The sequence below is a fragment of the Melanaphis sacchari genome, unplaced genomic scaffold (genome assembly GCF_002803265.2).
Source record: "Melanaphis sacchari strain LSU unplaced genomic scaffold, SCAv2.0 Contig103_pilon_pilon, whole genome shotgun sequence".
NCBI lineage: Eukaryota > Metazoa > Arthropoda > Insecta > Hemiptera > Aphididae > Melanaphis > Melanaphis sacchari.
In genome coordinates this window covers 987,592-1,015,449 of record NW_020270383.1, presented here as the reverse complement: position 1 = coordinate 1,015,449, position 27,858 = coordinate 987,592, and the positions used below count along the sequence as shown (strand labels likewise).

The 27,858-nt window shown below is 30.1% G+C and overlaps 1 protein-coding gene across 1 annotated transcript; it reads right to left on the bottom strand.

Annotated features, from left to right (window-relative positions):
• Positions 1–494: 494 nt before the first annotated feature.
• On the bottom strand, positions 495–27,858 carry LOC112602310 (prestin-like). Its single transcript, XM_025350327.1, has 3 exons — positions 27,744–27,858; positions 2,484–3,400; positions 495–1,854 (listed from the first exon to the last, which is right to left on the bottom strand). Exons 1-3 carry the CDS (start codon positions 27,754–27,756, stop codon positions 736–738), a joined length of 2,049 nt encoding a protein of 682 aa, XP_025206112.1. The 5' UTR covers positions 27,757–27,858; the 3' UTR covers positions 495–735.

Genomic DNA, 27,858 nt, shown 5'->3' with positions numbered 1-27,858 from the left:
TTAACAAATTCATTATCATAATATTTAAAATGATTATATTATTATATTATATTATAAAAACTATATATTACAACTTAAAAAAATTCATCTATTACATCATTATAATAAACACACACATCACACTTGATTTTCATACTTCTTCCAATATGTGATTATTTATGATATCATAGTAATGTTAGTAAATAATAACTTCACGGGATACTTATAACATACGAATTATAAATTACAAAACAGCATATTAAAAAAATAATAATAATAATAATAATAACAACATATTATATTAAAACTTAAACTATAGCAATATTTTACATCAATTCATCACAATAGTTACAAAACAATATTTTAACATTATCAAGTAAAAAAATAATAATCTTATAGATACTATATAGAATAATAATACACGTATATATATGCATTTATCCCAGTCGATAGACAGTTAGGTATACATATAAAAATAATAATAGGTAGTTACGAATACATGGCACCGAAAAAAAAAATGAAAAAAAATATGGTTTTAAAACTTGCGTCGTTGTTTTTAGCAAAAAAATTTAAAAAAATATATTTTTTGCTATACATAAATACCGTTGGCCGCCTATTATAACGTAATAGCGTCGATTGAATATATTTCAATGTCACAGTTAAAAAAAAAAAAATAAAATATAAAAAATAAAAAATTTACAGTTATTTTTTAAACGGAAAAAAAAATGATCTGCGCTTCGCGACGAGCGCTTAGAGTCAAATAGGAGTTTTGGACGGCTGTTGCCCGTCAAACGTCGAGTCTTGGATCTTTTTGCTGTTGCACTGGTGGTAGACGACCGCGTCGTGCACGGTCGGGAAGAATCGCACTGACTTTTTCATGCCGTCGTTGCAACGGATAAACTCCAACGAGTTTTCCGGCACGGCGGCCAGGTACACGCACAGTCCGTCGGACATGAGCGACTCGACCGACTGCGACATCATTTTCAGTCCGGCCGCGTCGGCGTACTGGAGCGCGGCCATGTCGATGACCACGCACCGAGCCGTGGGACGCCGGTGGACGGCGGGCGGGGGGCTCTTGCCGTCGGCCACCACGGTCACGGCCGTCATCTGCGCCGTCGCGTCGTCGTCACCGCCGTCCGCCGCCGCTGTCGCCTCGATCAGCTTCCTCTTGAACATGTACCTGTTGATCACGTTCAGGCTGCCGGCGTACCGGACGATCTTGACGTCCGGTATTTCGACGGCGTCGCCGTACAGGTCCAGCCGGACATAGAGGTCGGTGTCCGGCAACCGGCCGAGCACTTGCACTTCGTTCAGCACGCCCTTGACGAACACGAACAGCAGCGACACGACCACGCCGATCAGCAGCCCCGAGTCGATGTCCAACATTATGACGGTGACGTACGTGACTATCCACACGACACCGTCGGTCTTGGACTTGCGCCATATCTCCGGGAAGTTGAGCGCCTGCATCAGCAGCCCCTTGAGCGCCACCACGATGATGCTGGACAGCACGCACCTGGGCAGCGGTTCGAAGACGACGCCGACCCAGAGAAGCACGATCACTATGATGGCCGCGGACACGATGCTGGCCATCTGGGTCTTGCCGCCGACCGTCTGCTGCGAGGCGCTGCGCGACGGCGACGCGCCGCACGGCAGGCACGAGAAGAACGAACCGATCACGTTGCCCAGGCCCTGGGCGAGGAGCTCTTGGTTGGCGTCCAACGGGTACTTGAGCTTTTCCGACACGAGCAGCGCCAGCGACATGGTGATCGAGTACGCGACCAGCGCGATCACGCAGGCGTCCACCAACACGACCGAGAACAGGCTGACGGGCGGCACCTCGAACGGCGGCAGGCCCGATTTGATTTCGCCCATCTGCAATGTCATCGAATGATGAGATTATCACACCTAATAATGATGATTATCGTCGTCGCGTTTTAAAAGTTAACCCGTTTTTCTCTGACGAATTCACGTCGGTGTCGACGATAGTTACAGTTGTAGTTGTCGACGACAATAATAATAATCGGTGATATAATCAAATTTTACCGAGGTAATAGTTCACGGTGAACGTAGCGATTATAATAGTCTTGTGCAATAGTTGTAGTTATTAAGGCTTGAAAACCCGTACGACTTATATATTCGTGTAAGAAATGAGTGCGGTACTTAAGATCTCGTTTAGTCTAAATAGATTTAACGATAATATAATATGTGTGGGTCTCGAGTTCATTGTATGCGATTTTTTCTGTTTAGTATTTACGTTTAAAAACACTTGTATCACTGTAGGTACCTAATATATATATCTGACCGAGTGAAACGCAGAAAAAAGCGTAGGTGTTCGACGATAAAAACCCACCACGATTTGGCAAATATATTGTCGTGTAGAGTGTTCGGGGCGGTTATCGACCGATTTCGGAAAAGAAAGAAAAACGTGTCGGCCGCTCGTCGACGGTCATCATGACGCGGCCACGCGAACGAGCGAATAAGTATAGTGGTTCGACGCTTACCTGGACCATGTCGTAGTCCTGGGCGATCGTGGTCACTTGGAACAGCACGGTGGCGAAGACCGTGATGATCAGTTCGATCGGAAGCGGCATGCACAGCTTGCTGTTGATCCTCTCCTTCAGGTACCTGTCGTACACCAACAGGACGGTGACGGTGATGACGGACACCGCGGTGGTCGCCCAGTTGACCGTGTGGAAGCGGTCGGCGAAATCGTAGAACGTGTTCGGCACCTGCATGAGCCCGTGCCGCCGGGCCACGTCCACGCCCAGCAGCTCCTTCAGCTGCGACGTGAACACAATGACGGCCACGGACGCGGTGAAGCCGCTGACCAGCGTCTCGGACAGCACGGTGCACAGCAGCCCGAGCCGGAACACGTACATGAGCAGTTGCACGAGCCCGACCACCATCGTGACGGCGGTCGCCACCTGGATGGCCGTGTAACCGCCACCGCCGCCGCCGCTGCCGTCGGCCGCCGAGTCGTCAGTGGCGTACGTGGTCACCACCTTTCCGGTCATCAGGCACAGGACGGACAGCACGCCCAGCGATATGTGACGGGACGTGCCCAGCAGGCTGTACACCAACACCGGAAACACGGCCATGTACAGCCCGACGGTCGGCTCGACGTTGCCCAGGATCGAGTAGGCCATGCCCTGCGGGATGTTCAGCACGGCCACCGCGATGCCGGCCATCGTGTCCTCCGCGAAGTCCTTGGACCACCGGTAGTTGAGGAACAGCCAGTCGATGGACGGTATGGTCTTCCGCACGTAGTCGGTGCACTTGCGTTTTTTCTTGTGCGGTTTCTTCGCGACCGGCCGCCGGGCCGGAACGTTGTTGTTGGCCGACAGCGCGTCCACTTGGTACACGTGCCGCTGCGTGTTGATTTCCGGTTGACCGCTGTCTATCATTTCGGTCTTAGCGTCTGCAGAGTAACAGAAAAAAAATAAATAAATAATAAAAAAATAGCGAGCGGTTATTACAAATCCGCTTGTCTTCGAGTCGTTTATAATGATAGCGAAAATTTTTTCCATCGATTCGACTGCGTTATTATTATTTCGGTAACGGATTTTATTAACTCTTAACCCGTTACTCTGTCAACGAGATATATATATATATATATATTTTTAGTAATCGCAGTTATACTTTAAATCAAGAATATTTTCATCTTCAAATAAAAAGAATTATCAGCGAACGCGCTTATTTAATTACGTGTTCGCTGTTATTAATACGTTGTTTGAACTTAAAAACGATTTCGATTACATATGTAGCTCTATACTATACGACAGTAGTCGATATCAAATTTAAACACAACCAAATGACACGTGAAGTGTCGATAACATAATATTAATCACGTGTCACACTTTTACGTTATTCATATATTTCCCATCAAAATATTAAAATACACAACTATCACAATATATTCAATACATTTATCGATCAAATATTAAACCGAATTTTAATTGGACTTAACCGAAGTTAGAGTTTTAATTGAATCATTAAATTATAAAGATATAATCATTTTAACTTCGTTGTTATTTTTTAAAGATTGATGTTTTCGATATTTTAGGTATAAACAGTACTCTTACTGAATCTTAACTTTGAAGTAGCTTTAAAATCTTCTGACTTATTGATACATTTTAAATATTTATCATACGCTTTTATAAAATAATTGAATCCAAATTGCCTTAAAGTCCTTGATTGTTTGAATATACACTAAAATAACAAATAATATTATTTTGTTCGGATTTTTTTTTTATTATGTTTTTATGTAAGAATTTATTGACTTACAATTAACTATGAATATGTAACGATTTAGTAATAATTTTGATCCGTAACCGTGGCTTAGAATATATTTATATCCGTTTTATCCAAATTTGTTCATTTCTCTAAATAATTATTTATTTATTTCAGACAAAAATAGTATGCAATAGAATTTTTTTTAAAACTGCATTAGTATGTTGATTTAAGTTTAAATTTTTGACTATTTATCTGTGTTTGCTATATTACTATCTCAAAATATACTTTTGAGAAAATCAAACAAAAACAATGTTTTAATTTAAAAAAAAATTATAAGTAACAAATCTGTTACTACAAAATATTTTCACCTGAACCACTGTTATTATTATATTATTATTAAGCTAAATGATGACAGTGATGTCACAGACGTTTTTTATGATATTTTATAATGAAAATTGTGAGTTATTATATTGTAATTTGTAATAATTGGCTTAAATTAGAAATAAAACTTTTATGAGTACGATGTTTTGATAGACTACTTAATGAGTACATGATTATATAACTAGTATAATATGTATGATATGAAAATTTGAAAAAAATATGATTTTCTAATTTATTATACTATATTTAAATTAATAAATTATTAAAACTTACTCATAATTGAACTGTGATGAATTATTATTAATTGTTCGTGTTGAATAACGTACAGCAAATGTAAATTATTGATCACCAATAGTTTATTGAAAATATTCAAAGAGTAACTTTTGATGAATACTAATAAATGAGAGCATTATGTTCATCATTTTATATTATATGCAGAAGTGAAATGTTTTATCTAAAGTTGTCAAATAGATTAAATTAAAATTAACCTACGATTGCATTATTAATTGTGTACTTCAACTGTAATAAAACTTGACGTAATTAATAACATTCCAATTAATTTTTTCGAGTGGTTTTAATTAATTTTAAATAATCATAAAATAAGTACCTATTTACCTACATTTTGATTTTAATGATAATGATCTGATAAATATTATCAATAAAAATAATTATACATAATGTGAGCATAACCTTTTTAGTTTGTATTAGTTAAGTTGTCAGAGATGTTGATTAAAACCATATCAACATTTTTATTACTAATGTTGATGATACTCCATTGAGTATGGTCGTTATCGGTCGACCTCTTTGACGATCCGATTAACACGATAACAAATTAATATTGTGTACAACGTAGTCAGACTTTTATTAATACGTGTATGTTGTTTAGATTACTAATAACTAATAAGTAATAAGTAACTAACATATTAGTCAAAAAACACCCACAACAGTTGAAAATAACTTAAAAACCAAAAAATTAACTTCTTTGTATAGGTTTATCAGGACTACTCTGAATTTAAAAATGTTGACGACATACTTAAATACTTATTCAAAGTTGGAAATAAGTACTTAAGGAAAGAATTCAAATTTTTCTTTTTTTTCTATTATGAATGGTATACTTAACTAATTGACACAGCAAACCTGGGTTTAATATGTAATAATATGTATGTGATTAAAAACCAATAAAAGATATTTATTTATAAATATTTATGTTAAAATGTATCTTATTTAATATTCTATGGTTCAAAGTGACAACGTCACGTTATTTTTGTGCTCAATCGGGTTGTGAAAAAGATCAATCGTAAGTACTCAATCTTTTTCTATCCATTAATAAATCATAAATTATGATTCATAATCAATGATTTATCAGATATCATTACATGCACTGCTAATTGTTTACCCTATTAACCGTGATAAGTGCCAACAACTATTATAGACAAATACGTTAATATATTATAATAGTTATAATAATTATAAATAATAAAATAAAATAAATAAGTTATAACATATTATATTAAAGAACAAATACCTAATTAATATGAAATAATTAAAAATTCTTTTATTTTAATAAAAAACAAAAATTAAATAATATAGGCACTATTAAATGGTAATAAACTAATAAACAATTTTTCAAACAGTAAGTATTTTTATAATTATTAAAAAAATCAAAATAGTAACGAAAAAAATTGTTGTAGTTTTTCTTAATCATATTAATTATAAACTATAATAATAATAATATTATGTCTTAAAAAAATGCTTAGGCTATTGTACTGAGTAACTCTTTGTATACCATTAATAGTGATCATGATGACTACAGCTCAGAAGTTATTGTATTTGCATGTTTTTTTAGGCTATTAAATTTATTATTAAACGAGCTTGAAATTAATTTCACGAAAATAATATTAAAAGTTTATAGTGCATATTATATTTGCATATTTAGTGACTGTAATTTTCAGAGTATATTTTATAATTAATGATATGTTTATAATACAATTTTAAAATTTGACCATAAAAAAAATACTTTATAATGTATATTTTATTTTAAGGATTTTTTCTAGATTTTATTGTTTCATGTTTTCGTTATGCTTGTTGACATAAAATTTCCCGTTTTCATTAATAAATATTTATTACAAATTATAAAATATAAAAATATTTAAAAAAAAAGAAATTAAATTTGTATTTATGAAAATTGTGAGTAGAAAATAGACTAAGTGCATGTTTTAAAAGCATATTTGTACTATTATAAACGCATAAGTGTGTGCATGTTTAATACTTTTTAAGCGCATTAAGTTTTGAGCCCTAATGATGATTATTTTATGTCTTCATCTATAAGCGAAAACTACAGAAACATTTACATATCTATACGTTTTATTGGTACAGATAATTGTATAAGAGAACATAAATTAAGCAATAATAATTCGATGGATAACCACGGATATAATACATGAGTATACCTATAAATATTATATTATAATCATGTGAAAAACTTATTAGTTACTGATAAATGACATCAGTGTAATTTATATTGTGTTACTGGTTTATATTATAACACTAAAATACCTCTACATAATGACGCATACAATCATAAATATTATTATAACTGTCCAATTTATTGGTTCAATTCAATAATAACTATTTTTATTCATCCAAAAATTATTTAGTATTTAATAAATTATACATAAATTTTAATATGCCTTTAAATTCATTAACTTACCTCTAATGTATTGTAATATTGTAAAGTTAGATTGCGTACTACATAACATTTTTTATAGATATTGAATTTTGATATCATAATATTATCTTATTTAGCTTTATCTATATGGGTCTTTTATAAATATATGATAAAATTTACTAATTACAGTAACAGTGGCGTACTTAGACCTGAACTTGGGGGGGGGGGGGTTTAATTTTTTTAATTAACATATTGGATGACGTGACACTTATCCATTGTAAATATACTGTATTGTAATATACTTAAACTTTTTAATACAAATATACAATATATCGTAATGTTTCTATGCAATTATAATTTCGTCACTAAGTTAATAATATAGTTCAATGGTTGATAAAATAACGTGTAGGTAAGTACTGTCTCGGTAATACATGAAAATGTTAACGATTGTCGATTATAGATTAAAGTGGCTAACATACTATAAGTGATTAATCGCACAAAATAAAATATGTTTTACGACGACGATAAAAGATTGTCATAATAATTACACCGATCGTCTATGTCCATATCTACAATATCTTCATGGAAATACTCATATTCCCGTAGGTACCCACATTAGATAATGTATGCTGTACTATTTATAATAAGAATTACATAGAACAATATTATAAAGGTATTTTAAAATGTACACTGTTTATTTTATTATAATGGATAATTTGTTATATCTAAGTACAATACAATTAATTTACAGATAGTAAAAATTTTAGTTTTCTCGTAATAAATTAAATCAACTAAAAATTTCGGGGAGGGGGGTTATTCCCAAACCCCTCTCCCCGTTAGTACGCCACTGTACAGTAATATAAGAGCTGATACAATTAGCAATTAACTTTTCATTCATAGAGATTAGAGACTGTCTTGTTACCTATTTTAAGTGTTAGTGTATCTAAAGAATTATTACACTATGTTACACTGAACATACGTATTATTGGTCTTATACATAAAAATTCGAAAATCTTAGTAAAATAAATTTCTCGAGGATTTCTTAATACTTTTATAGTACATACTTAATGCTTCATTTGTATGTTTCGATAACATAAAATTTGTTAGCTTCTGTTGTTTGTCATATTACTAGTTATCAATTCTAGTATTATATATTTATACATAGTAGTTTAAATATCGAGTACCTGCTATAATTAAATTTTTCTTCCTAACATGAAATTAAATGTTTTGCATTTTTAAAATTTATTTAAACAATAGTGTGAGATCAATTGGTGTTAAAGTAGTTTAAATAACAATTTATACTCTGTACAAATTACATACTTTATATTCAGTTAACTTCTAAGTTTATTAATTTAATTGATTTAAGTTCTTATAAACTATGAATAAATTGTGGGTAATAGTATCTTTAATTATGCTGTATGTACCTCAATTATTTTAGAGTAAAAAAGTTACGAAATATGCACCTATTATTTATTTATAAAGTATATCTTTTGTTATTATTCAAATTTTGATTAAAAATAATACAATGAAATAAAGACTAAGTACGAGAGTTAAGAATTTTATCAGTAATAAAGAAAAGTATGATATATATTTAACTTGAGTGTTTTTATCGTATTTTAATCAAAACATACTTCATAATTGAATATTTACATGGATTGTATTTATAATATCACTTTTTATTTATTTATGTTTATAAGTAATAATTGTGATACTTACCATTAATTAACCATATTTATCACATGACAAGTAAACATAAATAAATGCATTTACTAACTGTGTTTAAACGTACTACATAAATAATGACTTGACAAGTTAAAAGTTGACCATTGTTTAAAATTCTATATCAAAGATATTACTATATAAGTGAATGAAACATTTTTTTTAAATAATAAATTACAGCGATATGGTCAGCTATAAATCCTATGATACGTATTATACTATTAAATATGGTCAAGGAGCAATTTATAACTAATTTAAAATATTTTGCAATTTTATTATTGAGAATCATTAAGGTACCATCAAACAATATGTTTATATTTAAAAATAAATAAATGTTTATATACATTATGTAATAATAATACATTTCCTGTATTCTAATTTTTATGTTTACTATAATAATGTATGTATTTGTATTATTTAAAATGATTTGATTGATTAAAAATTTCATGTTATTTGATTTATGAGGAGTAGTTCAGTACCTAGTAATATCTTACAGTTGATTAATTATTAAACATTTAGATTATTCAACCGAAATCTAAATTCTCATAACAAAACTTGCAAGTAGGATATGAATTTGTGGATTATCAATTGTATTATTGTTTGTTAGTTGAAACAAAAAAAAAAAAAAAACATAATTTAAATAATAAATATTACACCTTTATTATGATATATTATATTATTATGGATGATTATACATTATTGGCATGGTATTGTGTTAATCGTTTGACTTGATGATCACATTATTATTAATTTAAAAATCTGATTCGAACGTTTAAAAACTCAAGAAAGAAATAAAGAAACGATTATAAATCATCTAGGTATAGTGGGTATATGGTACTATGGTTATAGGTGACTAATGCGTTCAACGTATAATTCAACATTTCGTCGACAATATTTCTGTGAACTTAACACGGGTGTCGCGTGGGCGGACGATAAGTTTTAACGTGACGAAAGAAAAATAAATAAATAAAAGTAAAACGGAACATTAAAAGTCGTCGTCGCTATACGTATTATGCCGCGTCGTTTTGTCACCGAACATTATTTTGTCGTCCTTGTTAATTCGTTATTACACGGAGGCGCGCATTGTGTATACGCGTATAAATTACAACGGCTTCGTATCAGAATCTCTGTATTATATTATATAGGTGTATTGTGTCGTACCGTATATTATTATTCACAGTGTGATAAATTTCGAATCCTCTGCCGGCCGACGACGGACGTGGTTTTTCTTTCGCTTCAGTCTACAATATATTATACAATACGATATTATAATATTGTCATAATATCGTGTAGGTATAGGTACTATATTTCGTATCGTACATTAATATCGTGGCGTCGTGCACACGCACCGCACACCATATTACACGCTCGGCGCGGCCGACGGCGGTTTTTTTACTTAGGACGCACGTGTTTTCGTGGCAAGACGAATCGAAAAGAACCGATTTCTGTCGAAAGCAGCCAGTGCAGTACGCGTACCGTGCGTACACGCGTGTGTAGCCCCGCTCCGCGTGACTGTTAACGTCTAGCCGCCCGGGATTGAGATCCGGTGTCCCCCCCTTCCCGGCGCGGCTGCCGCTACGCGTACAACCGCCCGTCCGTCAGCCCCGCGAGAGCTCTAAAAATAATGTAATTTAATTAATGCGATGTTTACGCAGTCAGTGTCGTCCGGACTTGTTGAATGATCTATTCGGGTTTTAATGCGCGGACGTGTACTATATAAACGCTCACAGTACTATATTATACGACTCGTATAGGTATACGTATATAATAATATGTAATGTACAATATTGTGTATATTATTATTATTATTATTATTATTATTATTATTATATATCTTTTGTCAGCTCATAATTCATTCACTCCCGTTGGTGTTTTGACTGGGCCGTCACGTCGTCCGTCGTGTTCCGCGCAGACATACCAAAACACATAATAATAATAGGAGTATACACACACAATGCGCACGCCATCCTTCACCCTGCTTTCCTGCGCGAGATCCGTCGTCCTGTCGTCGTGCTTAACCAAATACACATATTATAATATACACAAACTCGCGCCGGAGAAGAACCGCGTCGAACGGTCCTACTCGAGGGTGTATGGTGCGAGGCTTTACCGAGACTCGTATTATAAATATTTACCTCGAAGCGGCCGCCGCCGTTAACGCGCTCGGAGACTTTCGTCGTCGCCCACACACGTCGAGCCGGTCCCTCGTGTAAACAGTTCGAAACCAATATATAATAATAATGATAATAACAATATTATATCGGAGCGGTTGGCGTGTCGCGTGTACATACGTATATTATGTAGGTATGTGCACGGTCAGCGCCGACAAACATACGTAATATTATGTATACCGAGGTATGTACAATATTATTATTTATTATCGTGCGGAGAGGCGTTTGCGGGCGCGGACAAACCGCGCGAAGTATAGGTGTATAGCGGGGCCGGAGTCACGACTGAACTGAATTCTAATACCTACCTAATTGGTATACGATCGGAAGAAAAACAGACGCGACACTCGAAAACGGACCTTTTTCCGACCGACGATCCAGCGCGTTATGCGATCGTCGTAGGTAGTAATGCAATACCACAGCGGTATACTTACTCCTGTTCAAGCGGATCGTGCCGGAGTCGTTACGTTCTGTGTACCTAATAATGGTCAGGCCGCGAATGAAATACAAAAATTAAAGAAAGTATTGCGCGGCGTGTATAAAATATCGAATACCACGGACGAGGGAAATAATATTAATAATAATAATAATAATGTGGGAAAATAATGTGGATATATTTTAATTTTTCAGAATCCGGCTGTGCCACTGCGAACGAGTTTTTTTTTCGTTTAAAATTGTCTAATAATAGAATACAATCCACGGAATGATTTGGTTACGTTTTCCATCACTTTATACGCTTAGACATTGGACCGAATTGGTGTTAAGTTTATCAGTGTTTCGTTGTAATAATACACAGTTAGTATTAATGATCTTATCACGCATCTTGAAGTTGAAACCTTAATTTTTCAACAAGGTATATTATTTTGATATTTTTAATCTATATATGTATTACTTGTTCTGGGAAAAAAAAAAAAACCTAAAACCTCACTTCTGAAATATGATATGTAACTATACGAATATTTGAAAACTAGGTATAATATAGAAATGCACTGTATACCACTTTATTTAAATTATTTTATTATTGTTTATGTTAGCGGTGATCAATCTTATTATTATTATTATTATTATTATTATTATTATTATTATTATTATTTTTTTTTTATAACTGTTGGAATGAAATTACTTTATTTATCAGTACAGTCAAAACTAGTATTTCATGGGTTTCAGATAACATCATTTTTTTCCCCGTGATTTTAGTAAACTATATCGTAACCCGTTGAATTATTACTTGATAATATTTATAAATATTTATAATATACTTAATTTTTATAGTCTTTAAAAAAAAATACAAAATACGATATTATTGCGTGCTGCGTTAGTTATGATCAACGGTTTCATTCATTTTTTATTTTATTTTTTATAATTACTTTTTACGTTATTTGGTAAATTTATTACTTATTAGAATTGATAGTTTAATATTACAATTTATACGCATGGAAATTATTTTATTGTATTTATTTATTTATAAATAACATGAAATATTGTAATATAAAAATACTTTCTGTATTTTTGTATGTTGAACAAATAACTATTACACGTTTTAATAGAGTAGTTTATTTTGTAAATTATCTACTACATATACTATTGTTTATAATACATTGAAAATAATTTAATAATAATCATATGTGTTAACTATGATAATGTATTTTTTTAATAGCTGTATGTATAATCAATGATATACGGTAAAAAGTTGTTGTCCGATACTAACCATGAGTTTAAAATTAACAAGTAATTTATGACATGTGTAATTTGGTATAACATGGTTTGTTAAAATTTTTAAAATCTCAAATATCTATAAGTTTTTATATGTTATATTTTATGTTAAAATAGAAAAGTAAAATTTTAAAACATTTTAAACTGTAATACTTTATTATAGTTATTTTACGTAATAAGTAGGTGCACTTTAAATATTATATTAAAAAATATAATCGTTTATTTTTAAAATTATAATTATACTATGGCATGTAATATTGATATTTGTTTACGATTTTAATATGTCTTAATAATTAATAATATGCTATGTATTTTTAACTTTATAGAAGAAGAGTTAAGTATAAATAAATTATGTTGACTTAAAAAAAAAAAAAAAAAAATGAATTTAATAACTATTATATAGATTACAATTTATTTATATTAATAATTGCTATTTAGTTTTACACTTGAATATTGATGATTTTAAACTCATATTGATAAAAATACTATAGCTGATATTTTTTATAGTACACTTAAAAATAATTTAACAAATCACTTGAATGATATTGTAAATATACTGTAATCACATTTAATTTTATTTGAAAATATTACCAATCAAAAAATAGTTTTTTTTCTTAATTTGAAATTATAAATATTTCTGAAATATAATAATACCTTATAAATATACGCACACGTTATCATTAATTTATTTTTACGCGGTGTAATTCAATTATATAATAATTAAAAAATAGTTAAATGTAATATTTTCATTTTTTGCGATAGGTATTTATATTATATCAGTTGACATAATTATTGTACTAATAAGATACCTAGTTGATATAGGCACTACTATAATAAATTATGAAAAATATTGTTACTTGATTTCTGGTATTAGATAATAGAAATTTTTATAAAGTTATTGTATTGAATTTTGTTTTAACTTTTGATTGCGTATAGGTGATATATATAAATATATACGAATATATAATATCACATCTGTTGACTGAAATTTCAAGCTTCGATGTTTTTTTATAATTATTCCAGTAAGACAATAATAAGTGACTTTTATATTTTGAGAGACATGTGCAACAGATATGAGAAATAATTAATAGATATTATCACACAACGTTTCATGACGGCATTCAGTAGGTATAAATATAATAATAAAATGAATACACTTCCAGTGACCAATTCATCATCTCTGATCTCTAGATTAACATGTGTTCATTTTGGGAAGTTGATGATTGCGCGTATGTATGCGTGAATGATGAAGTGTTCTAAATTTAGAAAAAAAGGCATTAAAAAAAATTTGCGTGATTGAAATCATACAAATATTTCAAATTAGACTCGAGAGTTACAATGACGTAATGATGATTAAATAAAAAAATAAAAAACGATAAACGACGATTAATGAAATCTACGGTATTATATCTATATAAATATAATATTAGAACAAAACCTACGTCTCGCAGATGACACGATAATTTAAATGTGACTATCTGAACGATTAGGTTAGGACGAACCTGGAATCTCAACGGTTTTCGATACAATAATAAGAAAGTAAGATACTAAATAATAGATAATACGATATAAATTAGATGATAAGGTAAAAAGTTGTTGTTGAATTTCAGTCAATATTTCATGTTGTATAGGTACGTGGTATGTATGACAAGAGTGGCGTGTACGTTTTGATTTGATAAGGATGAAGAGCAAATTTCATAAAATGGGGTGAAACGAACCGTTGACGAGTTCTCGTGGCACGTATCAAAACTACGCTAGCAATAAAACTACCCCTTCCAATAACGACGTCTGCGCGTCGTGTGACACATACAGACACATAGCATGATCAGTTGTGTGTGTTTGAGAGTGTCAGAGAAAGACCGGTGGGGATAGGATTGGTGGCGGGGAAGCTTTCAACGAAATGAAACCATCAACGAAAGGACACACTGATATATGTATATTGTATGTATATACAATATACATACACATACATATACATATATAATATATATATAGGCCAACAACATCAGACCTCTGAGGAAAATAACGAATATTTTCCGCAGTCTCGCGGAAAGAAAGTAATCACACCGCCTCTGCCGAATAAGAAAACGTCTCGACGGGGTGTGGGAAACGCAATGGGGGTAGAGGAGTTGATTTATGTATGGACCGTATGTGCGGACTGCGAGGAACCCGATGATAATATAACTAACGAAATCTTGTCGAATGTCCTGTGGATTTTCTAACGACTAGGATTTTCACCGGGTACAGACGTTGTTATTTTAGTTTAGATATTTTTTATTATTCGTCACAAACACATTTACAGTCGCTTTTTTCACATTGAAATCGTCCATTTTTATTTTCCTACACATTGAGAAACCATTTTGTTTTCGGTTATTGACTTATGCTCAAGGTTTATAAGTAAGAAAATCGTCTACAAGTATTTTAGAGTTATTTTCAAATTGTTTTTGTGTAATTATTATATCATTATAATAATTTTATAATAATTTTATTTTTATTAACACGACTTTGACGAACCAGTTAATATTATTAAACAATCAGCTCGAGCTTGCCATAAAACAATATTGCTTTAATCCATATGATTAACTGTGACACAACTCATCGTTGTGGTAATACAATAATATTATGAAACGCAACTTGTAAGGTGACGGTGTTTATCAAAGCTTTTATTGTTTATATATATGTATAATGTATATCGATATCATATCACACAAAAATCTTAAAAATATGCCAGCTGCAGCTATTATCTAGCCTTATTTAAAGATATTTTTGGGTTATCTAAAGTGGTTGTGCACGACAATAGTAATGAAAACTAGAAATGTTCCGCAACTACATAATATCATATTATTTGGTATGTAAATTTTATTAGTATCACAGTTGTGTATACTATTTATGAATGTTAACATGTAGTAAAGTATTTTAACTGCGCAATTCACTTATCTTCATAATAATATTATTGTATACAAATTTCTAAATTGTGTTTGTTAGAAATGTGTACTGTCGTGGATCCGTGATGTTAAAAGGAAGCACTGAAGTAAGTTTATTATTGGTTATTTTATTATTTCATTTTTTTCGACGGTTTGAAAATGAAAATAAAGATTGACAAGTATTATGTAACGAGTTGTCATAGTGAGAGTTAGAACTTTTCAATAGTTTAGATGCATTACCTTAATTGTATAAATATATTTATAGAATACAATACAGTTGTCAGTTACAAGTTTAGTAGGTAAACGATAAAAATTGAAATCCTTTTAAACGAATCACTACCATAAAGATTTAATGTATAAGCTCTATTCGACAAGCACATTTTATTTTAAATGCGGTTTAAATTTCTGTAATTGAATTTTATAATAACATTTTTGTTATAATATGCCAAACAGAACTTTTCAAATTTATTGTATTCTATATTTTTATGAAACGTTAAGAACAATTTAATTTAAAGTACCTACTATATTGTATACTTGTTAACTATTATATTTGGTTATATATTTTTTTTAACTAAATCATTGTTGGATGTGATATGCATACGCATACGCATACACATATAATATATCCGTCAAAAAGTTCCTAAATGTATAAAATATATCATAAATATACAGCTGATAAATTATTTATTTTGTATTAATTTATTAACCGTTTGGCAGAGTTATTTCGACCGTGAGCCATGATAATTTATTAGTCAGGTTTAATATAAATGTCCAGTTACCCTTAAATCCATCTCGTGATTTATGTGGGATTAAGCTAAATAAAGAAATGTTTGTTAAATAAACATTTCATATTACCTATTATATAACGCCGCAAGCTTCCTAACAAATATTGTGTTCGTAATAATTGATAATAGTATTTTCTGTGACATTCGATTTTATATTATATCCACGTGTATTTAACCATTAAAATGATCTATGGACACTCAAAACAGTTAGACGAACATTTTCTCCCTGACCATTTTTACTAATAAGAGACATCTCCTCACCGACACAGGTAATTTTTTCCCTTTTTATATTATTGTGCATATATATTATTTTACATGTAGTTTTTCGAAGATTGTATGTTATATGTAATGTATAAAAACGGTAACTTACTATTGACTCTGTCTTTATAGTCATCAAGATAATATCCATTGATAATACGACTGGGGTTAGCTGTATAATATATTATACCTAATCTAATAATAATAAACGCTTATAAAGTACTAAAAATTACAAAATTATATTCAATTTAATTCTGAGATTAAAAAGTTCTTTTTGAGTGTAATTATTTCTAATATAATATTATTTAGTTTTAATTTATTATGGATTATATAAAAAATATTGAGACATTGTATAGTGATGATATATTGTTATAAGTAAGTACATTTAATTTTTCGTATAAAAAATATCAAAAAAAATAAATTATTTATTTATTGAAAAGACGTGTGGAACTTTCAGTTAAAGATATCTAAATTTATAATAATACATATAGGTACCTATAATTATCTGTTTTAGCAGTTATTTGACACATGTTTACATGTTGACAGTTATAATATATTGTATTGCTACTATTATATTTATAATGTACTCTTGTTCCAGGTGAAAATGTCCTACATTCATTCAGATTATTAGTCAATTACACATGATAATATTATACCTGTCAGATGACTGAAGCCGATCGCTAGTAATTTTGTTGTATTCGCATTATACTCTACTGTTTACCATCATGTATACTATGTATAGACATCTATACAGTAAAACTTTATAAACTTCGTGACGATAAACGTCGATTGAGAATGGTTTAAGATGAAAAACTACTGTCGTAGGGAACGCCATTCGTTTTGCACGAGTGTATTAATAATATCTCGTTCGACAACGATCGATATTTATTACGGTGTTAGCGTTGTCTATCAAACGAAAGGAAGAACGATGATTTACCCCTGTTATTGGCGCCCATTCAAACGGCCCAACATAACACGCCGCCGTGTATCTAGATGCTGCGAATTCTACTTGAACCACAGCCAGATAACTATGTAATTAAAACTAGTTTATTGTATTAGCATAAATCTTCAAAGCGTGTGTCGTTGAAGTGTGTTTTGCCTGTACTCTGCATTGTAGTGCGTGTATAGTTAGCCAGAAATGTCGTTTTGTCGGCCAAAGACACTAAAAATCGACCGTCAAGTCCGTTGACCGTAATGAATTTTATCCGTTTTCTATACACACACACACACTGCAACCGCGTACGCGCATAATATTATTTGGCGTCACATCTATGTTCGTTCCCTGGTGGTTTAAGTACAAAATGAAAACACACCGCGTTGAGATATCAAAAGAATTATATTAGTTGTTTGACAAAATTCAACACGCATTATTTATATAAAACTTAATTAACTCTATCCGAGAAAATTGTATTATTAAAATAGTTTGATAATTTATGATTTATATTATAGAATAAGTACCAAGCAATATACTTGAAATATTTAAATTTGACTTTAACTAGGTATCATAAATATTATGTATATATTTAAACGCACACGCGCACGTGTATGTATGTATGTGTTTGTGTGTGTGTGATATAATTAGATGTATCATGTTATAACAGACTGTGACATGCAAAACTCTCGTTCTCTTACGAGATCAGTTTTATCTATAAAATCGTCGAAGACAATAGTCGTCGCGGCGTGTGTCCAATACGTTTAGAGTTTCGATCGTCTCTCGTTTAGTATTTATAATACTCTAACGATCGATGGTCTTATCCCATTGAAAATCGTAGGCAATGACTACGATTGATGTTGAATAGTGCTAAACATTTCACGTCTGATCACACAGAATCACCGACTAAGCGTACACGCGTGCGGCCGATACCTATACCACTATTTATTATATTACCTGTTTGCGCTTTGACGCATACGTGCACTGTAATATTGTTCGGGCCTTCGGGGTCGATTGTTCCGGAACAAATTGCATGGGAATAATAATTTTCGTCGATAAGCCATCGACTTTACCGTCGTGCGCGTTGTTAAAACACGTGCCAACAGCAGCTAGGCAATAAGAATTTATTGCTGTGTGTCGTCGCACCAATTGTTTTTCTCGTTGACACACGCGACCGTGCAAAATATCTGTTATTTGTGCGACAAACACACGGGAGGTGACACTACGGCGGCAGTCATCGTCACGCGCAAACTTAACATTGGTCGGTTGCGTACAAACGAAATCGTTTTGAAAAATCTACTCAAATGGTAGTCGTTTTGTTTCGTTTTACTGTTTAAGTAGTAGTTACCACTGTCTATACAGCTGTGTTTTCGTGGCGTTAATCTACAACCACCGCTCAGTTACTGAGCGTTCTCGCCTCTTACTTCTTTTTCAATAACTCGTATGTTTCTCAAACTTTAGCGTTCTTCTAATACTAATCTCCTCCCCTCATTTTCTATTGTAAATTTTTTAATAAATACATTTTTTGACAATATTATTAACGTATTTTAAATGAACATTTTAACAAGAATTACTTGAGTTATTTAATTGTGTTGTTCGAAGGATAATATATATGGTCTATATGACGATAATGAGGATTTGAAATAAATACGAATAATGGTGATATGAAAATGTCAGTAATTAATCCATCAAAATATATTATTTGAAAAGTAGTCTTAAGATAATAAATACTAGATCAAATATGACATTTGTGTTCTATCGTATAACCATTTTTGAGTATTATTATCCTTAGTATAAACATTTTTAATTTCGATTTAAGCCATTTAAAACTGTTCAAAAAATTACTGACTAATAAATGTACTTTAAAAAAGAAGGAATTTAATTTGGGAAAAAAGTTTGTATCATCGCCTTAAGTAGTATGAAACATTTTTTAAGAATTTTAAAATATGGTCTTAAGTATATTTAAAAATTTTTATAATCAATTTTCGAATAACTACATTATTGAAAAAAAATGGGGTAAGCATACTTGGTAAATCAACCTTTATATAAGTAACATTATACAGTATTTCGAGTAGTCTATTAACACTCAATGAACTCGTGACCGTTGAACAAAAAACAAATTTTGATCGTTTTTGTCGTACAATGTTGTGCCTTGTAACTTTATCGAAGTTCATAGCAACTGTGAATAACTGGGATTATTGCACGCTCAGCCACCATCGATTTAAGTCTTAACTACAGAAATCCTAGAAACTGTTTGATGGTAAAATAAATATCCAGTTTTAAAGGTTTATTTTCTACGATTTCTTATTTTTAATATCGGTGTTCTAAACTCAATTAAAACTCAAGTGTACTGCCATATTGTATTTATGTTATTCAAACAGAGAAGAATAATGTCTACGTACAAGTACACAATTAAATATATTAAGTATTAAAATTAGTATTAAACATTCTAATTTTAGTTATTGACATCTTTTAAGTATATATTTATTAGTTTTTACACTAACGTTTAGTAGTGCATTTTTAGTTTGTCTGTCAGAGGCAAACTTTTAAGGTAATCGAACTTTAAATTGCATAATACATTATTAATAGTATCATAATATCAAAAAGTAGTCAACTATTTTTACCTCAAAACTTAGAACTTGTAAATTTTCCATTGCTAAAACTCGGTGGAAATAATAATATGCACCTGTATTCTATATTTTCGAAACTCTATGTATCACATAATGTGTAAACTTTAGGTACCAAATCATTAATCAAAGTATCAAACAACTATGGAAATACAATATTATTGTGTACCTTCTTCGAATTAGAGCTTAGTGTAGTGACACATTCAACAGATTATTATTATTTAGTAGATTGCATTCTCCATACGAGCACTTCATTTTGGTGCAGAATATTAATGAAAACTTTACGACACCTATTTAATAACAATTGATTTTGGTCGAATCGGTATGAATGGATTAGTACTTAGCTGATTTAAATATACCTATAAAAATATTATTATATTATTAATACATTACACATTGAGTCACTGCAATGATGCACATGACAGTGTTTCAAATTTATGGTACATCAATAAATTATTTCGTACAGCACACATTGAATATGGTATCTTACACAAGTAGTAAAAAAACATCTAACCTTTTGTTTTTTTATCATATATATATATTAAACGTCATATACATGTGACGTACATAAAATGCTGATCTTTATCATCCAAAAAATTTAGAGGGACGCCGTGGAACAGTTTTGCTTAAAACAAAATTTGTATTTTAGGACCAATGTTCACCAATATTACACTTCTTCTATTTTGCAGTTAGTAAACCAATTACACCTTTAGTACATACCTTTTAGTTTTACTTTCAGGCTTGAATTATTTCAATGAACATTGATTTATCATATATTATACATAAAACACGTCATTTAAAAAAAAAAACGAAAACTTATATCATATTGAGTCTAGTTATTAATTATGTACCAAATCGGCTTATGCCACTGTACAATGTGTTTGATATAATATGGGTAACCAATTTTATGACTCTATTATAATATATTACTTATCTATGTACAATATTCATTTATTGTTAATTATTGTAAATTTCTGTTATATGTTTTTGTACCATATTTAATAAATATTAATTTCACATAATTTTTCTAAAAAATATATTTTTTATTTTATTTTTAGTTTTTAAATTATAACATGCAATTTTAATTCTTTATTCCAAAGCAAACATTTTTGAAATGCTTGATCTATAAAAATCAAATTAGACGAGTAGTTTTAAGTTTAGATAGATTATTGGAATATTATAGGAGTAGTAGAAGTACCCTGCAAAATGTTAGTTTATTTCTCTATTTCAACTATAAACACGTATAATCTATAACTAATAAACTATTTGTCTAAAATTTAATTTACATGTAACAAAATATTCAGAATAAAATTTTGTTTCTAAATATTAAATTCAAAAAAGTAATAGAAACTTAAAAAGTGATAACGACAATAAATAGTAAAAACTATATTTCTTTTTTGTAACATAAAATATGTAAAATATATTTTTCCAAAAAGTTAATATTTTCTGAAATAATTAATGTCTAATACTATGTAAATCACCTGATATGCAAACCCATTGTAGAAAACGAGATGTTTTGATAGTGTCTATCGAAAACACAATAATTGCATTTATTATGTTTTTCTAAAATTTGTGGATTAAAGTTTAAAAATATATACAGATATTTATACAATTAAAAGAATAAAAACACGAATTTCAGTATTAATAAATAATGTAAAGTATAATTACTCAATAATTACTTAAATTCGTACTATATTGATTATACTTCATTGTAAAGTAGTATTACGTGATATTATAGTTTAAATTTAATGTTTAAGTATTTTATCATATTTAAAATTGAAGCGTGATCATTTGAACTAAGTGTCTAGTTGAATAAACACATATTACAATTTATTATTTGTATATACGTTTGAAGTATACTAAGACATAAGTATTTTTAAGTATAATATTTAAGTTAAGTATACTCAATATTAATTTATATCTACAATATACTAAATTAAAATAACATTAAAGCGGTGACAATATAATTAATAAAAATGCGGATACGATTCAAAAGCTTAGATGTGCACGTGTTTTGTATAAATCCATTACTAATGTACACGAAAGTACTTTATTTAAAATTTAAGATTAATGTAATAGATAATAATGAATACTATATATCCAATTATCCAAAAAAAGATTTTGGCGCTGTATTGCAGTGTTTATCTTAATAAAACTTTCATGCAACTCAAATGCTCGTATGTGATAACGTTCTGGAACATATCATGTATTAAATAATATATTAAATTACTTCTCAAACATGAATTTTCTTAAATTATACCATTAATTTTCAAATAATTTTCAAAATGTTGGTAATATATTATACAGCTAGGTACTACAAATTCGACTGCAAAAATTAATTTGCTAATATTCTAGAATATTGAGATAGCTAATTTTTTTTCCAAAACCCTATTGAATAACATTATTTTTTTTTAAATTTGTTACCTATGTTGTTTTATTAATTATTTTTTTGATCTTTATAATATATTATTAAATTATTGGTTCATTGGCCATCGAGATTATTTGCAGATATAAAAATATATTTATACTTTTGCAGTTCATAAATAGAAGACAATAATAATTTATAATTATTGTTGTATTGCGTCTTTGAATCAAGTGAACACGCATAATAGATAAAAATGTTAATAATTTTTCAACAAGAATTTGCCTGCTTGACATAATCCGATTATCAATCTCGTATACACATCATGCATACAAAGCGAGGTATTAATGTGCAATTTAGTATCGCTTTTAAAACTCAACGATATTTATTTGGCACGACGTATATGTGTTTAATTAGCAGTAGATACAAGTACTATAATTATGAGTATAATTTAGTGCTGTGACACAATCATTTACCTACAATACGGATATTTGATGTTAATTAGTAATTAGTCAAAGTATTGGACATACAAACGAATTACATTTCACCTGGTATTTAGAATTTTGGCATATGAGCAATTAAGCAAAGCAAATCGCATAGTATGAAAAATTATTACAATTATTATTTTACGAAACTTGGGTTATTTCGTGTACAGTCTATAAGCCATGACGATTGACGATCAAAGAAATGCATTTTTACAACAATAATAAAATCAAATATTGGAAATCTGCACATTTTTAGAACTTGTATGTATTATATTATGTTATATAAGTCTAAAACTGAATAGTTGTTATAATGAGAGTTAGTTATGTACTTTGTATTGACATAAATTTTATTAAGGAACGTGGATGATTATTGAATTCTATTGAACACGATGAGTATAAAATGTTATGAAAATGAAAAAAAAAGTGTAAATTAATCAGTCTCAAACTTATCGACACGGGTATTAATGTGTAAGAAACAATGACCGTTTAATTCAGTTAAAAAATATAGTTATAATTATATTATTTTCTCCAATGCATGTAAAAATAATACATTTAATACACGTTCAGACATCTGTGCATGTAAACATTGGCAAAATTGGCTGGTATTTTTGTGTTTTTGTGTAATATAATAATGAAGTTCACACGCTTTTCTAATCTCTTTTTCTATAATTATAAATTTATCTATTTTCTAATTTAATTTTTTTTAATTTTTTAAGCATATTTTTAAATAATTATCATTAAGGAATATCCCGTAGCGATACTAATGTATATATTTCAAGTGATAATAATTTTTTTTCTGTAAATTTATAAGCAGCTGATATTTATGTAATTATTTTTGCATAAAAAACAAAATTTAAACTAGTAATTTCTTAATGATTAATTTTTATGTACACAAAGTTTTATAGTTTAAGATGTAATGGAAACTAATTATGATGATTTTAAAATAATGGTAATTAATATTAGCATTTTATAATAATTTTTAAAAATTAAAAATTATATAATTATACTATATTTATTTTGTTATTTTATATAAGATCATGATTTTATGAGATCTATATAAAAAATACCTACTTATTTAATAATTGGAAACTATTTGTTAAAATATAGATTTATATATAACAAAACTATTAGAAAAAGTATTTTGTTTAACAATTTTATTCTTAGTAGAAGAAGCGGTATTTCGTTTATCAAAAAATAAGTTTGTATCCTTACAGGTACCTAGTAAATAAAACATTTTCAATACACAAATATATATATATTGAACAAGTGTTTCATCAAAGGACAAAAATCGATTGACAAGTGAGAAAATGGTTGGTGAATCACCATATATATATATATATTATATTTTACTGTTATGCATTGTATCCATACATAATTTGCGACCGTATGCTGTTACTTTGTGTTATAGACAAAATTTACATATAGAGCACACGCGTCGAAGGATTGGTAAAAAGCCACGTTAACGCATGTTACCAAATTATACGTAACACGGTGCAGTCGTCGTACACGCCTTGTCGAACACGAGAAATGACCGCACTCGGTCATTGCCCACCCGTGCACCATGCTTTTTGCAATAGTTTTTTGGCGAGCACGGTGACTTTCACGGCAATGGGAATTTGAGTACATGCAAAAAGTTTAGGTAAACTTTTCACCCGAAATCTTCCTACTAAACCTCATCAGCGATCTGTGTTTACTCTCTCGGCTTTCGCTTCTCTTCGCGTGTCCTAAAACTCGTATTACAAACTTGATTTGCATAATTTCGCCTAGGTCCCCGCCATCGATGTATAGGTTTTGTGCGTGGCTTACTCGCCACGTCGTACCGCTCACTGTCGTCCCAATGATTAGGTTTTAATGGAGTCATTATATTGCGTTTATCTTCGGTTCGTGACTTTTGCAACTTCTACCACCACAGTAACAGATGTCGCCGGCGATAAATTCGAACGGTTACCGTTGCTCTGTGTATGTCTATGTCTATGTCGATTCATCTAAAACCGAACCTTCCTACGCCGTCTATTCTGTACACTAATAGCAATCAACCATGCGCTTTGTATTAGTTCAAAATTCCAGTCATTCTATTATAGATGAATCGGGTGCTTAGTGGAAGTTTATCTTCTGTGCTTAGTGCTAAGTCCCATCAAAAACCGTATGATTAAAAATCTTCAAATTTATTAGTAAGTATTGTTATGAACATTTTAAAATAAATAACTTATATTCGTAAAAGTAAGAAAAATAACTTCATTAAATTCAAACGAAAATTGAATTGTATAAAAATATCGGGACTTTTAATGACAGAACTATCGGGATAACGCAAAAATAATAAGATAAATTGTAAAAAGTATACTTAAATAGCAATATATGCATCACACGAGATATTTTTAATCAAGAAATGTGGTAAGAGATTATATGTCTTAAGTATACGTATAAATACTAGTATTGAAATTATGAGAATTATTCCCTGGCTAGAAAAAGTTGATAAAAAGTAAAAGAGTTTTATTTTAGAACAACGAATTAAACAATTTGTGAATTAAAAAAGTCTTTAGAACCCATCCCGGAAACTCGTTTTGTTGTATTTAAAGACCTCCGGGCGCGTTAAACCCGATGTTTTTAGGGTTACATCAATTCTACTGTACAATCCGTTGTATATAAATCATGATGAACAGTGGCCAAATGCTAATGACATTGTAATTGCGCGTCCGCATTACATATATACACACACTATTGTGTTTGTATGTGCGTATACATCTGTCTTTTTTCTTCATAAACGCTACCAACAATAATTTACTATAAACACAACCGTAATAATAACAATCATAATAATGATTTTACGAGTACGCGGCGTTTCTAAGGGTTTTGGACATTCCATAACATGTGGCTCTTCTGTAGCACCATTAGCGTGGATCAAGGGTCTATGATGGGACCGAAAATGTCATTATCATTAGAGTTCACGGTCGTTAGTATTTCCCATTAGATCTCCAAACTCGTGGGTCGGAACGTTTCGAGTTTTTGACCGCTCACACCCTCATATTGGTGAGTTAAAGATACTCCGTGCCGCCACTAAAGTCGACGTTATTTCCTGTACACGAATTGATTAAAAAGATCCGCTGATGAGTGTCATCGGAATTATCTCATAAAACAGAAGGTAAGTATACCGGAGTACCACAAAAATGTATTTATCTGCTGAATTGATTATGTAATTGAATGTAAGTATATAAGAACCCGATAGTTAATCGAAACCGTAATATCATATACGTTACTTTTTCATGAATGTTTACGGTGAGAAAACAAATTACCATTATGAATGTCAAATTAAAATCGTATTACGAGAATAATACGGCAAATGGTATATTATTTTGAATCCAAAGAAAAAATATATCACATTTTACAATACATGTTCGTCAAATTTGTATGAGTAGTTTAGACTAGCCACGTGAAAAATATGGTTATACTGAACAGTGAAATTACTGAATGACTTTTACGTTTTAAATTTATGTGAGAAATATTACATACAATATACATAATAAATAACAGTACTAATATATATTATATTGCATTTCACCTATTCAAGTAGTTTTGTATCATACTTTATTATTATATATATATATTATTTTCTCAGAACCACTAAAAAATATTATGACTACTGATTGATAATAATTAAAATTATACTTTAAAAACGAAGAAAAATGAGATATAACGTTATGCATATACTGTAATACAATATATTATTGTATATGTATATTATACATGTAAGAAAGATGTATTATGTACACCATTGTACGTGTGGTTTTTAAATGAATACGAATTATGGATCGAGAAAATAAAAAATAAATAATTTCATTATTAAAAACAAATTATTTTCTACATGCAATATTTTTGTGGAAATTTAAAATATCTTAAGCATGTAGCGTTAAGTATCAGTTATAAAAATTTCTATATATAATAATTATTAAAACAATACTTAAATCTAAAAAAAAATAATATAGTTAATATTGACAAGTATTTTAATTTATAGACTGGCAAATAAAGTAAATTACATTTTTAAATGGCTTTAATTAAAATAATCGGAATAAATTTTGAATAGAAAAGAATATAAAGAATATACCAATATTTTCCTATTTTTGATCTGAGTACTAATTAGATCAAAAATGTTACCAAAAACCACACTTATGTGGAAGATTGAAACAAATAATCTTATCTATAGTGTATAATTTAATATTTAATTACGTTATATAATATAACGTGATTCTATTAAAAAATATTTATTTTTTTTTTTATTTTAAATACTTTATACACAGATAAAGATAATGACAATAATTATCTAAATAAGTTAATATTTAATAACTTATTAGTGAACCATGAAATCCGACTTGATATTAGAAAGGTGAATAATTATTTCTAAAATAAGAATTATAATATATCTATTTCTATCACTTTAAATATAATAGTAAGTTTTAAATATTTGTTTCATTATTAAATAAAAATATTATTATGATTAATTTTTAATACTTACGGGAAAAATACATAGTGGCGTTCTTTATATCTTATGTTTCCGTAGTTGAATAAATTTGAGTAACTTTTTGACTAATGTATAGGTTTGGTTTGAAAATAAGACTGACGCCGATAGC